Source organism: Carassius gibelio, chromosome B23 (genome assembly GCF_023724105.1).
Source record: "Carassius gibelio isolate Cgi1373 ecotype wild population from Czech Republic chromosome B23, carGib1.2-hapl.c, whole genome shotgun sequence".
Taxonomy (NCBI): Eukaryota; Metazoa; Chordata; class Actinopteri; order Cypriniformes; family Cyprinidae; genus Carassius; species Carassius gibelio.
In genome coordinates, this window is record NC_068418.1 from 6,337,657 (window position 1) to 6,355,952 (window position 18,296).

The window sequence follows — 18,296 nt, forward strand, 5'->3', positions numbered from 1 at the left end:
TGGAATACTGGTTGATTATTGCTGTGTGTACTATGTACTGCACAGTATTTCATACTCTGTAAGTGTTAAATAATATTCATTATGGTTCTTTGGAATAGTACTGTACTACAATATCAGAATTACTATGGCTGCAATATATATATATATATATATATATATATATATATATATATATATATATATATATATATATATATATATATTGTATGTATACAGACAGGTGAAATCACAGCTGAAAGACACATAGGTCTGAAATCACATACTCTCTAGTAGGCACTACATATAGTTTGAAACTTGTTTCATAGAATGAAATCTGGAAGTGCTACACCAGCCATGTTGTTACTGTCATGTGACCGACCAGCATTTGTTGCAATGCTACTTTTTGCCTACTGTTTTTCAAATGTCATAACTTCAGACATACTGCTCCTCTGGGCCACTGTTTTTTTTTTTTTTTTTTTTTACATACTATATATTATGTAAGTAGGCATATTCAGACAGCTTGAATACAACACAAGTGTACTGCTTATTATATGCTGCACAGTATGCACTGTGTATTACCTAATATTTTGTGTAAAAGCATGTGAAACTGTTCAGTATGTAATTTTTTATGTAAAACATAGGCAGTGGTTGTGTATAGAGTGAAATTCTAAGACAAAAATAAAATTAGTAATTTAGCTTTTTTTTTTTTTTGGTAGTCTGGTCAAGGTATTAAAAACTACTTCTGGTTCACTTCCACTGGAAATGAAAATCTAGTGCTGTGCATTGATTGCATCGTGGCTGCAATGTGATGCAGTGTGCTCTAGATACAGCACTTACTAGCAAAACCAAAAAATGTAGTATTCTACTTATGTGCACTTGCAGCACTGCCTACTCTCTTCATATCATTGTCAAACCAGGATTTGAAGTTATTACTCACCACTCAGTGGAGGAGAGACTTCATTATGCTGACTTATGTGAGGAAACAGCTGATCACTTTATGAATTGACAGTCTGTCCACTTGTCCTCAATGTATTTATTATTAAACATTCATTTTGGCTGAGCTGTATCCTTATAAGCTTATCTTGTTAAATAGATTCCGAAACTCCTTTAAAATCATAACCTTTTTTTTCTTTTTAGAAATGCATATTCTGCAAATCAAAACTGGTATGCATAATATGACAGCAGACATGCATGCGATTGCACAATGCCCTCATAGGAAGAGGTTATAAACCAAAGCCGCAGGTGCAGATCGCTGCAGACACACGTTCAAAGCACAAGACACGGAGGATGTGGGTATGACCTTAAAACCTTTATTCTAGGCATATAACGTTAATAAACAAATGCTTAAACAAGGAAAACCCTCTTCAGATGAAGTTTTTCCATATTTCTTCAGGAATGTGTAAATATGTCCTTTTGATACATAGGGTAGCCTTTTTTTCTTTCTTTCTTCTTCTTCTTCTTTTTTTTTTTTTTTTTACCAAATATTGTTTCATACAAGTACCAAGCATTCTGTTTTCATTCACTTCAGTTTCCCGCATTTAAGACCCAGTGTCATTTAAATTACATATACATTTCTCTGTCATTAAATTACTGTAAACAATGTCTATATAAATCAACAGACTTAAAAATCCATCTTAAACTAAACTTGGCTTACACTAAGAGTTAATGTACAGTTAAACTGTCAATAATTACACTGAACACATAACCTTCACAAAAGGACTATGTAACCTGATAATGTCCTACTACACTAATGCAAAGCAAAATCAACATTGAAGTTCACATTGTTATACTGCCCAATAAATTACAGAAGAATGAAGGTGTGTTTAATTGTGTTATTAATCTTGCATATAACATTTACAACAATGTCTGAGCTCTAACCAGGTACCAGATGACTTCAGTTTAATTTATCAAAAAAAAGCAGTCTTACAGAAAGGGACTTTTCCTCAATTGGTATAAAAATATTTTCTTTAAGATAATTCTTTTCTTTTTAAAGTATGGTTAGAAACAAAAAAGAGCTATAAACTTGGGTGAAAGATGGATAAAATGTTATATTAGCTGCTTTTCATTTATATGCTTTTAAAAACTGTAAGCAGAACCTTACAAGACTTCAAATTAAAAAGTACATTATCTAATAGATTTACCTCACAGTGGTCAGAAACATTTTTCTATTGACAGTGCACACGATGGACTTCTTCATTTATAGATTCATAGTTTAAACAGTGACCAACTGGAATAAACAAGTTTTCCTATACACTGGTAACTAGTGTCATGCAATGTAAATAATTTATTTTCGTGAGAAACTGGTATACCACAGCAAATTCTCAAAAATGTAATTACATAATAAAAAAATGTAAATAAAAAACAGACTAACACTAAAAAGGATACACAGTAATAATGGCTATATTTAAAATCATATACTTTTGGTAAAACAAATTTCTATGCACACATTAAAAATGAAAGGTTAATCCCTAATAGAGATATTAAAACAATTAAAAAAGACTACATTCACATTTTGTTGCAATGCATTGTAATGACATTGGTGCCTCTGATTTATATGTCAGCTAAAAACATTTTTTTCCTTTTTAACTCAGTTTTATACAGAATTTCTCATTTTACATCTCTTTCATTAAGGATATCAGGCGTTGCAGTATTTCATTATTTGTTTCTATGAAAATACAAAATTCATCAATAAATCTGAAGGTTAAAACCAAAGGATACTAATGAAATGAACTACAGCCTTTCTTGAATAGACACATGGTGTTCAGCAAGGCTCAGTATCAGGCCCTCTTCTGTTTTAAAAAAATGCAGTATGGATTGAACAAAAAACCACTTAACTCATGTAGACCCTCATTTTGAGAGAAACTACTGGCTTGCTCTGTATTTTTTACATAATCTTGTGCTAAATCTTCTTTATAAACAATCCATCAAAATAATAACAATAAAAGTTTTAAAACTCAAAGTCTTCATCTGTCATGTCAATAGCCCAGGCAAACTTTTCTCGCTGTGTTTTGTTGTAGATCTTCTCAATGGGAACTCCCCATTTTTTGCACCTGTGGAGGGAAGAAAGTAGTAAACAAGATGTCAAGGCTGGAGAAAGTCTCTTTCACAAACACACATTTAGCAGAGGTAAAGGTCAAAGAGATATTCTTCCATGCTTTTCCAAAACAAAGAGTTCTCGCATTGAGAAACTGGTGAAGGGGCCATTGTGTCATAAGATGGAGTTTTTCCAAAAATAAGCCGAGAGGTGGGCTGATGACAGTACACACAGAGGCAGGAGTCTGGTTCAGGCACAGACCCTTCTCTGGCCCTAAACCGCCACTACTCCCACCCACGGACATTACATACAAGAGGAAAACCGCCAGAGTCTATTGTTCCCGCCTGCATGTTTTTCCCCTCTTTACTTTGAAGGGACATATGCAACCTTAAAACTCTTTCCACACAAGTACTTTTTGCACTAAATCTACAGTAAAGCTTAAACTACTAGAATGAAGTCCAAGTTGCCAAAGTCAATGTGAAAACACAGATATCTCTTACCAGGCGACTGAGATTCGCGGGTCCAGGTAGTTGAGTTTAGATGTGCCTAATGCAATCTGTTTATTCTCTTCACGATCTGTGGCCTGAACCTCCAGCTTCATCAGCTGCTCAGATATCCTCTCCACTGCCTTCTTCTTCATCTCCACCGCCCTCAACACAGCAAAAACACACACATTTATTAGAGAAAACACGTATGGCTATTATATAACAATCTTTTTATATCTCCTTTTTACTACCTAGTTTCAAGTTTTTCCAAAAATTTAAACAAAAGGTTTAAATAAAAGACTGCTTACTTTTTACTCTTCTCATTGCGAAGCGTCTTGGCATCAGCTTTGGCTGCTTTAAGTTCCTTCTTGGCAGCAGAGAGCTGTTTCTTTTTCTCGTCGATCTACAATAACGATACACAATATTTCTGTTTATGGATGACTGCAAAAAGGCCAGAATTCAAATAACTCACTCGTCACTCGTACCTTGGTCTGTAAGTTGTGCATGGACTTCTCAAAGGTTTTTGGTGGCGCCCTCTGGTGGTTGCAGAGAACAGCCACAGCGCGATTCGCTCTGTTATAAGAGAGGATCTTCTCAGGGATGTTATCATCAGCTGTAACATTTAGGATGAAGGGGGTTTTAGGTCATTTAAAGAATTTTGAAATAAAATGGGTATCAGCAAATAATTGATCAAGTACACAGACATGGACCCGAGGAGAGACGGACTCACAGCTGCTCAGTTCTTTGAGCTGCTGCTGGAGGGTAATGGATGCATTATAAGTGCGAAACACTTTCGCCGTCAACCCATCCATCAAATCCTGGAGATGTTTATTCAGAATTGATGTCTAAAGAACAGAGCAGACGGTGCACATCAGGTATTATATTTGATATGCAAATTCTGAAAGCCTTCTGCGTATAATCTACTCCATGCCTTCTGTCGTCTGACTGATAGTTTAGCAATATTTAGCAAGAAAAGCCTTTTTAGTAAAGTTGTAAATGTTGTGGTTCACGTGTCTCTTTGTTGTGAAATATATACAGATTTTTTATAAATGAAATATTACTGATAATACAAAAGTTATTCTTACAAGATTGAAATTTACTGGAAAGAAGCAGCTTAGGTTTACTTGATTATACAGACTTGCTTTTTAAAGAATCGTGTTCAAATATAAGTATCAAATATGATCACCTCTCAGTCCTCGTATTGCACTGCATTACATATTTTGAACTACAGAGCTGTGATCAAAATAAGCAATTATATATCATCTTACTAAGATGTATTATTGGAGATATAGAGTGAAAACTGATATTTGTATCATTTTATGCAAGTAGTCTGTTGTACTAATCTCACTTATTACATTACCAGCTGCCAGAGTTTCATCTTACTTAGTGTCCATGTAAATATCAGCATATGCACAAATCATGTCATTTTGCTTAATTTGTGTCTGAATAAAACTAAAAAGGCTTTTTCCCACCTAGTATGAGCTCTATATTCTCACTGCATCATACTAAATGAGCCACAAAAGCATACCAAGCATACTGCAAATCCATTTAGGCAAAAGCACAAAAAATATGTCAGTGTCTGAATACTTCCAGACCTGACTGTATGCAATATTTTTTTATTTTATCTCAAATAAATTTCTGCGTTTAAAAACAGAGTTGTTTCTGATTATCATTTCACAGCACAGGCTTGTTTAAACAAGATGCAGACTAGGAAAGAGGATGTTCATGGTGAAATGTAGTATGAAGGTCTTACATTGAGTCGGTCGAATAGATCATCTTTCCCCTGCTTGTTTTCAAGGAACAACTGAAGGTTTTTAAATACCTAACACAACAAAACCAATATATATTCATTATGAATAAATATTAAATAACATCTTAAATCTCCAATCACTCAAAAATGAAAATTCTGTCATTAAATGCCTTGATGGTGTTAGGATCCTTGGTGTCAATGGAAGATCAGAAAGCTCTCGGATTTCATCCAAAATACCTTCATTTGTGTTCTGAAGATGAACGGAGGTCTTACGGGTTTGGAACGACATTGAGATTGAGCCATTAATGACACAATTTTCATTTTTGGGTGAACTATCTCTTTAAATATCACCAATATGCAGCTCATATGCAGATTGTCTCACTCTTTTCTCTACGGGGACTTTGTTGTAGTAACGGATGGAGTCTTTTCCCGGGAAGTCCAGCTCCACCACGTAGTCCTGTCCGTCCATCTGAGGGTGCAGTCTGATGTGCTCCACGCGCAGAGAGCAGCAGCCCACCGTATCTGCCGTCTCCCCCTCGTCCTTCTCATTCCCTGCCCTCAGAGCCAGCTACACGCAAACACAAACACACATCAACAGCTTTCAGTGCAGTACAGAGTCAACTCAGGCCGTCCTGATGAACACTCGTCTGAAATCACGTCGTGCATTTAAAATCCTTTAATTCACGGCAAGCCGTTGATTGTCCTGCTTATTCAAGGTCATTTGCCAAGTTATACACAAGTTAAAATCAGTATTGCGCTTTGCAGCGCAAAATTTGACTGGAAGGGTAAAAATGCTAATGCTAGTCCTAACATTCCAGTGATTTTGCCACCTCGTAGTTTGGGAATATAATGAAGTGACCTAGAATCTAGGCTATTTATTACAAAAAATCACGAGGATGTGGTGATGAGTTTATGTGATCGCAATCTGCGATCTCCGACTGTGTGTGTGTGTGTGTGTGTGTGTGTGTGCATCAATTAAAGCAGCGCATTAATATATACCGTGATTAAACTTTTGTTTACCAATAGTTTTGCAATATTTCTTTTTTTTTGTGGTCCAATTCAAATCTGGGCCCTGAAGCACCTCCAGTCGTGGATCACTGATATATGTTACTAGGTCACACTTTAGATTAGGAAACACATATTCACACTTTTAAGAGTTTTCCCTCAATAAACTCCTAGTTCGGTGCTTATTAATAGTTTATAAAGTAGTTGTTAAGTTTAGGTATTAATATGTGCTTTATAAACAGCCAATATGCTGGTAATATGCATGATAATAAGCAACTAGTTAAAAGTAAATAATGTTCCCCAACCTAAGATACTACCAAATACTTAATAAAAAAGGGTAGATTATGACTAATATCTTACTTCATTATTGAAAGTTCAATTTAGCTCAAGATTAGACCAATTAGCATGATTTGCTCCCAGAAAGCAAATGTAGTGAATGTGAAGCCTCGTACACACCGAGATGATCGCCTGTGCTTATCACCTACGTTTTTCGACAGGTCTTTGTGTTCATACCCAAGCAATCTTCTGTGATGATGAGCCGAGTGAACATGCAAATTCACTCCCCGACATTAGACGGCACATAGTGAAAGACAGAAATACCCCGCTACACATCAAATCCTATTTGATCTGCAATTCCTCTTCCTTCCTCTTCGTCGTTAGGTATCAAGTGTGCTCGGCAAGACTGGTTTGTGCTTGAGCGCCACCAAGTCATGTTTAACTGTAACCTCAGCAGCTCCATGCACGTGAACAAAAGCGCAAATCTCATTTGTCGCCCCGTTATTAATGCGGCGTCAAACCAAAAAAAAACAATCCTGAGGGATTTTCTTTTTAAATTACGCTTTTACATCTCGCGTTTCGCATTGGCGCCCTCTTTGTTTAGTCACGAGGCGTTAAACACCGGCGATAATCACACATGTTCGTCTTAACAGATGATGTGAGGTGGCCTGTGTGATGAGGAGACCTTGTCAATGAAGTACAGAGCGACGGCTCTCTGTCTGATCCTCATCTCTTTACTCCTCCAGTCCTCGCGGTACTGCGCTCGGATGCGCTCCACACTCTTCTTCAGCCGTCGCGCCGTCTCGTACTTCTGCCAGTCCTTCTCTCCCTGAGATGCACGCAAAAATCTCAAGTCAGAAGTCCATTGTTTGTATTTCATATGCCAGTTTGTCAATATAACTGCCATTCAAAGTTTGCATTGGACCATTAATCAATTAATCGACTACTAGGATAAAAGTAATAGAAGTCTATAGATAGTCCCCACAATTTACAGGAACAAATGAGTGTGTGTGTCAGTAAGCAGCGCATTACTATAGAATAGTGAAGCTCTAATGATGGGATTGGGGCTAGGTGTTGGCTGACCTTGATTCTGGAGCTGGGGTTGAGCATGATGTATTTGATGGAGCCCTGAATGTTCTCCGTCCAAGACACCAGCCACGTGACTTTATTATCATGACGAACTTCCTTCCACCTGCTGCCTGGAGGCGCTTTAGGGTGGACCGAATCTCTGAGGACAACAGACGACGGAGGATCATCATATTCTAAATACACGTAACAGTTTTTCTGCTTGTTGATAAAAGCATTTGTTTTAACCTGACAGTGAAATCTAATGTGGAAAACTGACATTCCTTCTGTTGAAGATCTGTATGAAAGATATCATCAGAGTTTGAGCATGACACATCTGCCAAAGCAAAACAGGATCAGGCCGGCCACAACACACACAGGAAGTGGAGCTCTGACACGCTCTCAGGATAAACAGCTCCTCTATAAGCGGTGAGCAACAACAACAACAGTCTGCTAAATATATGGGCTGCCTCAGGTCAAGACCTCAGATTATTAACCACTAAACTAACACTTGTGAGAAAGAAGTCTGCTTAATTGCATTGTATGTGCACTTATAGTGTACTTCAAATCTTTACTTGCAGATTCTACAATATTAATGTCATAAAATGCCTTAAAAAATTTAAAAAGAGTTCAATTTCATTATTATGTTTATTAACAGAAGTGTGTGTTATAATTAAAAAGCATTATCGTTACTTTGTCCAGCTTCCAAGTGCACTTATTTTGATGTGTTGACTAACATGCTATGTACTATCCACAGACGGCATTTGAATGCGAGCTGAGGTAAGATGCAAACTGCTAAACATGACTAGACAATTCAGCAATATTTACAAACTGTTTGTTATTGTTTGTATATCTTTATATTTCTACCGTAATTTCATGTGTCTAAGAAAATGTTTCAAAAATCTGTAAAAATATACAAACCTGATTCCAAAAAATTTGGGACACTGTACAATTTGTGAGTAAAAACGGAATGGAATAATTTACAAATCTCATAAACTTATACACAATATAATATAGATAACATATCAATGGTGTAAAGTGAGACATTTTGAAATGTCTTGCCAAATATTGGCTCATTTTGGATTTCATGAGAGCTATACTTTCCAAAAAAGTTGTTACAGGTAGCAATAAGAGGCTGGAAAAGTTAAATGTACATATAAGGAACAGCTGGAATACCAGTATGCAACTTATTAGATCAATTGAGAACATGATTGGGTATAAAAATAGCCTCTCAGAGTGGCAGTGTCTCTCAGAAGTCAAGATGGGCAGAGGATCACCAATTCCCCCAACGCTGCAGTGAAAAATAGTGGAGCAATATCAGAAAGGAGTTTCTCAGAGAAAAATTGCAGTTTGAAGTTATCATCATCTACAGTGCATAATATCTTCCAAAGATTCAGAGAATCTGGAACAATCTCTGTGTGTAAGGGTCAAGGCAGGAAAACCATACTAGATGACCATGATCTTCAGGCCCTTAGACGCCACTGCATCACATACAGGAATGATACTGTAATGGAAATCTCAACATGGGCTCAGGAATACTTCCAGAAAACATTGTCGGTGAACACAGTCCACCGTGCCATTCGCCATTGCAGGCTAATACTCTATAGGTCAAAAAAGAAGCGATATCTAAACATGATCCAGAAGCACAGGTGTTTTCTCTGGGCTAACGCTCATTTAAAATGGACTGTGGCAAAGTGGAAAACTGTTTTGTGGTCAGAAGAATCAAAATTTGAAGTTCTTTTTGGAAAACTGGGACGCTATGTCATCCGGACTAAAGAGGACAAGGACAACCCAAGTTGTTATCAGCACTCAGTTCAGAAGCCTGCATCTCTGATGGTATGGGGTTGCATGAGTGTGTGTGGCATGGGCAGCTTACACATCTGCACCATCAATGCTGAAAGGTATTTCCAAGTTCTAGAACAACATATGCTCCCATCCAGACGTCGTGTCTTTCAGGGAAGACCTTGCATTTTCCAACATGACAATGTCAGACCACATTCAATTACAACATCATGGCTGTGTAGAAGAAGGATCCGAGGACAGAAATGGCCAGGTCCAGATCTTTCACCCATAGAAAACATTTGGTGCATCATAAAGAGGAAGATGTGACAAAGAAGACCTCAGACAGTTGAGCAACTAGAAGCCTGTATTAGAGAAGAATGGGACAACATTACTATTCCTAAACTTCATCTACCGGTCTCCTCAGTCCCCAGACGTTTGCAGACTGTTATAAAAAGAAGAGGGGATGCCACACAGTGCTAAACATGGCCTTGTCCCAACTTTTTTGAGATTTGTTGATGCCATGAAATTTAAAATCAACTTATTTTTCTCTTAAAATGATACCTTTCTCAGTTTAAACATTTGATATGTCATCTATGTTGTATTCTGAAGAAAATGTAAACTTCCACATGATTGCAATCTGTTTTTATTAACAATTTGTACAGTATCCCAACTTTTTTGGAATCAGGTTTGTAATTTTAAGTTTCAGACATGCAGACAGATAGATAGATAGATGGATAGATAGATAGATAGATAGACAGACAGACAGACAGATAGATAGACAGAGACCAGTAATATAAACCAGTAATAATAATGATTGCTCAGGGACTGACTTGCTGCAGTTGATGATGATGTCCTGGGGGCGGATGCGGCGCTTCAGTTTGCCCATTTTAGGATGATCCCCACGGCCGCGGAACAGACCCGGCGGCTCGATCCGAAAGTTCCCGATCCGCTCCCTGTGGTTGTCCATGACACAGTATCCGTACTCCTGCAGAATGCGCTCGTTCTCTTCTTTGATTTTCTGTAGAAAATTGATTAATTGAATAATAGTTTAAATGTTTTCTGCATGTGTGTGTTTGCATAGATTCAGGTCCAGTGACAAACTAACCTGTTTCTCCTCTTTCGACATCTGTTTTCTGGCCTCAGATTGTGCTTTAAAGTACTCGTGCATCTCAGTGAAGTCACATCTCTTCAGCTCTGTGATCTTTGACTTCTCCTCTGATGTCATTTCCTTACAAGAAACATTTGTGATACAATATTTCCATAAGAACAATTTCAAATATTTACACAATTCCAGCTGCTGATAAAACTATTCCTGTAAAACCTGCATTTGTCAACAGTATACTGACAGTAATGTATTGGAAAGTGTGTTACCTTCCTCCAATCTTTAAAGAAGTTCTTTCTAAATATGTCTTTAGTTGTGTACTCATGGTCAAGCATTTTTGCATAAAACGTGGCCACTTCCTCTGCACCAGGGCTCAGCTTCATGGCCTTTCCTGTGGACCACATGACAATTATCTCAACATCTGAAGATATCCTCATCATATACATGTGCTGGTCATATAATTAGAGTATCATAAAAAATTTGATTTAATTTACAAATTCCACTCAAAATGTGAAACTTGTATATTATATTCATTCATTACACACAGACTGATATATTTCAAATGTTTATTTCTTTTTCATTATAACTGACAACTGAGGAAAATCCCAAATTCATTATCTGAATATTACAATATTGAAGACACCTGGTGCCACACTCTAATCAGTTAATTAACACAAAACACCTGCAAAGCCTTTAAATGGTCTCTCTGTCTAGTTCTGTAGGCTACACAATCATGGGGAAGACTGCTGACCTGACAGTTGTCCAAAAGACGACCATTGACACCTTGAACAAGGAGGGCAAGACACAAAAGGTGATTGCAAAAGAGGCTGGCTGTTCACAGAGCTCTGTGTCCAAGCACATTAATAGAGAGGCGAAGGGAAGGAAAAGATGTAGTAGAAAAAAAGTGTACAAGCAATAGAGAAAACCGCACCCTGGAGAGGATTGTGAAACAAAACCCATTCAAAAATGCGGGGGAGATTCACAAAGAGTGGACTGCAGCTGGAGTCAGTGCTTCAAGAACCACTACACACAGACGTATGCAAGGCATGGGTTTCAGCTTCGCATCCCTTGTGTCAAGCCACTCTTGAACAACAGACAGCGTCAGAAGCGTCTAAATACATAAAGGACTGGGCTGCTGTTGAGTGGTCCAAAGTTATTTTTTCTGATGAAAGTAAATTCAGCATTTCCTTTGGATATCAGGGTCCCAGAGTCTGGAGGAAGAGAGGAGAGGCACACAATCCACGTTGCTTGAGGTCCAGTGTAAAGTTTCCACAGTCAGTGATGGTTTGGGGTGCCATGTCATCTGCTGTTGTTGCTCCACTGTGTTTTCTGAGGTCAAAGGTCAATGCAGCCGTATACCAGGAAGTTTTAGACCACTTCATGTTTCCTGCTGCTGACCAACTTTATGGAGATGCAGATTTCATTTTCCAACAGGACCTGGCTCTTGCACACAGTGCCAAAGCTACCAGTACCTGGTTTAAGGACCATGGTATCCCTGTTCTTAATTGGCCAGCAAACTCACCTGACCTTAACCCCTTAGAAAATCTGTGGGGTACTGTGAAGAGGAAGATGAGATATGCCAGACCCAAGAATGCAGAAGAGCTGAAGGACACTTTCAGAGCAACCTGGTCTCTCATAACACCTGAGCAGTGCCACAGACTGATCGACTCCATGCCACGCCGCATTGCTGCAGTCATTCAGGCAGAAGGAGACACAACTAAGTATTGAGTGCTGTACATGCTCATACTTTTCATGTTCATACTTTTCAGTTGGCCAAGATTTCTAAAAATCCTTTCTTTGTATTGGTCTTAAGTAATATTCTAATTTTCTGAGATACTGAATTTGGGATTTTCCTTAGTTGTCAGTTATAATCATAAAAATTAAAAGAAATAAACATTTGAAATACATCAGTGTCAGGAGAAACGGGCTGGATTCAGTTACGGGTTTACACTGAGCTTTATTAAAGCAGATAAGAGAAGGCAGATGAGTATCGTTCCACAGTTTAGCTCGTTCGACAGCCGAATACCAGAGACATGAGAGCTGGAATCTTCTACTGCATTCGTGAGAACAAGAGACAGAGCAAAACAGCAAAAGACACTGGAGCCTGAAGACAAAACAAGGTACACAGACCAGCTCGAGCTATTGGTAAGAGTTACAACAGTCTGGCAATGAACAGAGAAACACAGGGAATTATAAAGGCAACAAATTAGAAGAGCATTGAGAACAGGTGGCGAAAAATTAAGGTTAACAATGGAGAAACAAGGAGGGCGGCGGAAACTCAAATCAAACAGGTGGACAAAGAGAGCTGTCAAACCATCCAAACACACACTCACAACCCCAAAAGGCAGGTGATTAGCCCCAAACCCTGACAATCAGTCTGTGTGTAATGAATGAATATAATATACAAGTTTCCATTTTTGAATGGAATCAGTGAAATAAATAAACTTTTTGATGATATTCTAATTATATGACCAGCGTATGTATACTCATTGTACATGCTGATACTATTTTTAGTTTTTAGAAATTGACTATTTGTGACATTTATTTTCGCCTTTTCTAATTAATTAGTTATCTCTTTTAAGAAAGCATACTATTGTAAAAAAACAGGAAACAGCAGTTGTTACAGGCAAATCATCTTAAAGTACTAATTGTATTGGTTGTAAAAAAAAATGAAATTATAAATTGAAATTATTGGTCAATCTGTAATGATTTTAGTGTTTCTGAGCAGAATATGATAGCGGACAGGTGGGGGGGGGGGGGTCAAAGGTCAACCCTCCTCACCATCATAATAAAACCTGATACGGTCTGGCAGTGGTTCATACGGCGGGGGAAACACGGGCCCTTTGTGCTCCAGAAACCTCCATTTGGAGCCATCTGTGTATTTCTCCTCTTCCCACCTGAGAAACAGAGCAAGACACAAACACTGCAGATAGCACGGAGAAACATTAAAAAATAAAATAAAAGTACAAGTTTGTCTCACCATTTCCACTTTTCCTGCGGCTCGTTTTTGGCTTTCTTCTTCCCTCCAGTGGAGTCTTTCTTCCCCTCTTTGGTCCTCTTCTTTGGTTTCTTTTCCTGAGCGGGTCAGATCTGACATGAGTAACAATCCAACGCCAAAGTGAAGGAGCAGGTAGATCAGGAGAAAGAGCGATGCATACCTCCCTCTCCTCATAATCACTGTCCTCCTGTTTACGTCTTTTCACTTTCTTCTCATGGTCCACTTTGACCTTTTTGGGTTTGTGTTCATAGCTGCTTGACAAACAGAAATATTATGGGTTTAGCAAATGTGTGCATGTGCTGAGGATGATGGGAACTGATCTGTAATGCACATACTCGTCTTCCTCCCGCTCTCTCTTGAGAGGTTTCTCATGTTTGATGGGCTGATGATAGCTGTTGTCCTCTTCCACTTTCACTGACAGAGAGCTGAAACAACACATAAGCAGTGGAACGTGCCATTTTTATTTGTTTATGTTGGTGCATATATAAAATAACAGACTATTTATATTTTCCAATGTGCAAATCAAAAGACTGTGACTAATAAAAGAGGAGCATCGCTTGTCTTACCTTACGAAGCCGTTCTCTTGATCTCGATATTTGCCATCAGAGCTACGAAACTTCACAAGAATACAAATACACACCCAAAAGAAGATTTATAAGCATGCTCAAACTGACACATCATTTCATTCATAATATTTTGTGACTGTCTGGTACGGCACAAATAAATCAACCTTTTCTTCTTTTTGCTTATCTTTGTGCTTAAGCCGCTCTTTTTCTTTCTCTCGATGCTTCTTCTCAGAAGAGCTTCTGTGTTCACTGTAAAACAAATGAAAAACAGATCAGTTTCTCCTTTAGGACACTAGATAAATGAATCTCTGATGATGACTAATGCCATTGAAATGGGCAGGACTGCAACAACAGATCAATACACCAAAGCAGAGGTCAACGCATGAGGAGTAATGATGCTTACAAACCTTCAAACAAATGGTCAAAATAACAGAAGTAATGAAAAGAATCACCTGTTCCCGTTCTTCAAGTTTCCTCGCTCTTTGTCTCTCTTGAGGTCTTTGTGGCTGTGTTCTCTGTGTTTATGTTTGTCCTTGTGTTTGTGTGAATCTGAGCCAAAAACCATAAAGTGTCATAAAGACCAGCGAGAAAACCAGACAGGTTTAGATTCAGAGATGCCATAAATCTCAATGAAACGCATAATAATTCATTTAAATTCAGAAAACTGACCGACCCTCAGGCCATCCGAGATGTAGACGAGTCTGTTTCTTCAAATGTAGCATTGCATCATTTGCTCATCCTCTGCAGTGAATGGGTGCCGTCAGATTGAGAGTCCAAACATCTGATAAAGACATCACAATAATCCTCGAGTAAGAAAAGCTGTGTGTTTGAATGAGAAACTTCATCATTAAAATGTTTTCAACTTCAAACTGTGGTTTCCAGCTAAAATATAATTGCTTTCTCCAGTGAAAAAATCATCTTGTGTGAATCAGGAAAGAAATATGCACAGATGGAAAACAGTCCAGAACGGTTCAAAACAAGTGTGTGGGTGGACAACAGACTTTTCTTTGCAAACAAGACGCTTCAAGATATTAACTGATGGACTAGAGTGGACTGGATTACTTGTTTTTAGCAGCTGTTTGGACTCTCATTCTGACGGCACCCATTCACTGCAGAGCATCCTCTGGTGAGCAAGTGATGCAATGCTACATTTTGGATGGCTTAGGGGTAAATATATTTTCAGCAAATTTTCATTTCTTGGGTGAACCTTTAACATAACATTAGTAAAAGCAATTGGCACCGTTGTACACTCTCAAAAACACCCCTCAAATGTCAGTGATATGCAATTACATGGTACAGTATCATGTAACTGGCATACGGTAAATTAAACCATTTCACACTACATGATGCTACATCATAATAGCAATTACCAGTATATTACGTGGTTATTATAGGATTGTGTTGCAATTCTTAATTAGCAATAAAGTACCAGAAAGGAAATTTGGTAACCTGTTGCTCCACGTAAACACCATAGTATATAAATATATGGTAAAATATGGTAATCATACATTATGATAGTATTTCTTGAGTAAGTGTACCCATTACACTTAATGTCCTAGATTTTGGACACTTTTAATTTATATTTAATTCATTTACACACTGAAAATTACTTAGTGCATGCATCACAGAGTAAAACAGCACATCAGTGATCTGGTCATGTACAAACACAATGTGCTGTTCTCATTCAATTCTTCATGCTTTTGTGCTACTGTATCATTTAAGATCACCTGAAAAATGTAAGACCACCATGAAACATGCAAAGCGTGATGCTTTGGCAGTGCATTAGATTGTGAAGCCAGTCCAATGACTGCATGGGGTTTGTCTGCCAGCTCAAAAAAACCCATCTTACCAGAATTACACCCAATTATATATACTGTACACATCAACATATGAATCTCTTACATTGATTGAACCCTCCAGTGCTCCTTGTGTGGAGGCCTTTATTATTTCAACGAAATGTACTGTATTTGAGTTTGATATTTTGGTCACACTTTATTTTAAAGTCCAATTCTTACTATTAACAAACCATTAACTATGACTTTTGTCACAATAAACTCCAAATGTGTTGCTTATTAATAGTTAGTAAGATAGTTGTTAAGTAGATATTGGGTAGAGTTAGGGATGTAAAATATGTTCATGCAGAATATGTGCTTTATAAGCACTTATAAACAGCCAATATGTTAATAATAGGCATGCTAATAAGCTATAGTTATTGTTAATAGGGAGAATTGGTCCCATAACTGTTAACAATATCTTGTATTTCTTTGAATGTTTAGGGGATATTATGATACCAGATTATATTTATGCAGTAGTTTTAATCCATTTAATGAACATGAACATTTAAAACAAAAATCATTCAGAACCATTTAACCTTTTCAAATCATGTCCATTATTTAGTAATTATTATTTTATTTTATTTTTGTATATGTGTGTGTGCTCCATAGGCTGTGTACTCCAAAACTTTTATCAAGTTTATACCATCCATGGAGTAAAACAATCTAAAAAGACCTCAACATTTTTGACCGAAGAACAAAAGAGGGTTAAAAAGAAGCATCCTTTCCAAATAATAACTAGAAATAGCTCAAATAAAGTAATTTTATGCATAATCATTGTTTAACATCAGTCCTAACTTCACTTCGGCTGATCTTACAGGCTTGAAATTAAACCAGAACTCAAAGTGACAAACAGATCAACTAAACAGTGCTTTTATTCCCCGGTTTAGAGTGGACAGGGTATACAGATCACTGTACACCACAAATATAACTCACACGTATTTCAGGCAGTTTGAAGGAGTGTTTAGAGACTAATATCAGCGTACATGAGTTTCAACTGGGACTGTAAATCAAGACTGACTGCAGAAAACCTTTGTTTGTGATCTTAATTAACTACAAGACTGCATTTCTTAACCTGTGGTTTTGTGTCCACCTATATACTGAATGATTACCATATTCATATAACCCAAACCATAGTCCTACCATGGTGAATACCAGGAAATATGCCAGTTATACTACATAACAGGACTTTTATGTTATTGTTACCATAGTTTTAGCTTAACCCCATAGTGAGTGAGTTACCACAGTTGTGTTGCTCACAGAAATATACCAAAAGCTTCTTTCATATTACTGTATTATGATTTTTCATTAGCATCTGTGGTTACTGTGTTATTTCGGTCGGTTATTTCGTTATCATCTCTGCTGTCTCTCATATAAATGCTGCTTATGTTGAGAGAAAAGAAAATGGCGCAGAGACCGAGTCCTCACGCATCGTCTCCTCGCTTTCAGCCCGTTATCCTTCAAAAGCGACACGATGACTGTCGTTATCCGCTAACCGAGATACTTCTCTACACGAATGTGCCGTCGGTGTGCGGTATTTGAGGTGTTACGTGTGATTTCACAGCGCTGTTTCTGAACAATAGACGGACGGGACTGCTTCATCTCACTGTATTTAACTGTCACGAGCTCTTCAGCGCTTCTCTTCTGTTAAAAACACTTACTGTAGTCCTCAGACCCGGACTGCATCTGAAACACACATGTATACAGCATTTAAAGACATGTCAATGACACAAACGCATACAATCAGAAGATACGAGCGCATGAAGCTGGCGCTGGGCCATTGCAATGTTGTCCTTTTACGTGCAATCTTAACTTTTAGTTTGTCAAGTTTACTGCAATCACGGAGCATTTTTATTGCAGACATTTGCAGATATGTCCTGCGAGAATGGTTCAGTATAGAGAGCATGCTAGACATGGTACCTGGTGCTGTTTGTGTGCATGATCTCCACTCATGATGACACTCTGGAGATGAAGAAGGTGATGATGGTGATGATGAAGGTGTAAGCTGGAGATGATGAAGCTGCCGGTGTTTTAAAAGCTGTGACAGTCGTCGAGCTAAGTCTGACTGTGCCGCTACTGCGCATGCGCTGCGTCTGGAAAACACGATCCATAATCACACTCTCCAGGACACACACGCAAACTTTACACTGACCTACACACGCTGGTAAAACTCTGTCGATGACACCCAAATGTGTGTGTGTGTGTGTGTAAGGATAGCAATACCAGTCAATTTAGTCAAAAATACTATAGTTGTTTATAGTAAACACTAGTGTTTTTGAACCATGGCTGCAATGAAGGCTCCAGCAAAATGTAATAAACACTGTAGATGCTTTAGTTTTAAACTGTAGTGTAATATAGCCTACCTTATATTTGTAGAAAACTTAGTGAGTATTGGGTAAAGTAATTTTGTTTATATAGTTGT

General features: G+C 37.9%; 1 protein-coding gene across 3 annotated transcripts; it reads right to left on the reverse strand.

The window, feature by feature from the left end:
* Positions 1 to 1,267: 1,267 nt before the first annotated feature.
* On the reverse strand, positions 1,268 to 17,962 carry top1b (DNA topoisomerase Ib). Of its 3 annotated transcripts, none has more exons than XR_008182550.1 (21): positions 17,795 to 17,962; positions 17,536 to 17,560; positions 14,495 to 14,591; positions 14,207 to 14,291; positions 14,043 to 14,092; positions 13,812 to 13,901; positions 13,637 to 13,727; positions 13,459 to 13,553; positions 13,260 to 13,375; positions 10,748 to 10,869; positions 10,482 to 10,604; positions 10,207 to 10,394; positions 7,613 to 7,757; positions 7,215 to 7,358; positions 5,631 to 5,816; positions 5,252 to 5,320; positions 4,203 to 4,343; positions 3,984 to 4,111; positions 3,807 to 3,901; positions 3,514 to 3,663; positions 1,268 to 3,029 (listed from the first exon to the last, which is right to left on the reverse strand). XR_008182550.1 is itself a non-coding variant. In XM_052593741.1 (21 exons), the coding sequence occupies exons 1-21, from the start codon at positions 17,825 to 17,827 to the stop codon at positions 2,927 to 2,929; spliced, it is 2,250 nt and encodes a 749-aa protein (XP_052449701.1). In that variant the 5' UTR covers positions 17,828 to 17,961; the 3' UTR covers positions 1,268 to 2,926. The 3 variants fall into 3 exon arrangements, 2 of the variants coding, with proteins under 2 accessions (XP_052449701.1, XP_052449702.1); XM_052593741.1 differs by having other exon boundaries at positions 4,229 to 4,343; positions 17,795 to 17,961; XM_052593742.1 differs by having other exon boundaries at positions 4,229 to 4,343; positions 14,495 to 14,823; positions 17,795 to 17,893.
* Positions 17,963 to 18,296: the final 334 nt, after the last annotated feature.

Coding starts and splice junctions, on each gene's coding strand:
- top1b (XM_052593741.1), bottom strand. CDS start 17,827: ATGAGTGGAGATCATGCACACAAACAGCACCAG. Junction 10,605..10,747: donor TCTTTAAAGATTGGAGGAAG/GTAACACACTTT, acceptor GTTTCTTGTAAG/GAAATGACATCAGAGGAGAA. Junction 3,902..3,983: donor TGCACAACTTACAGACCAAG/GTACGAGTGACG, acceptor TCGTTATTGTAG/ATCGACGAGAAAAAGAAACA.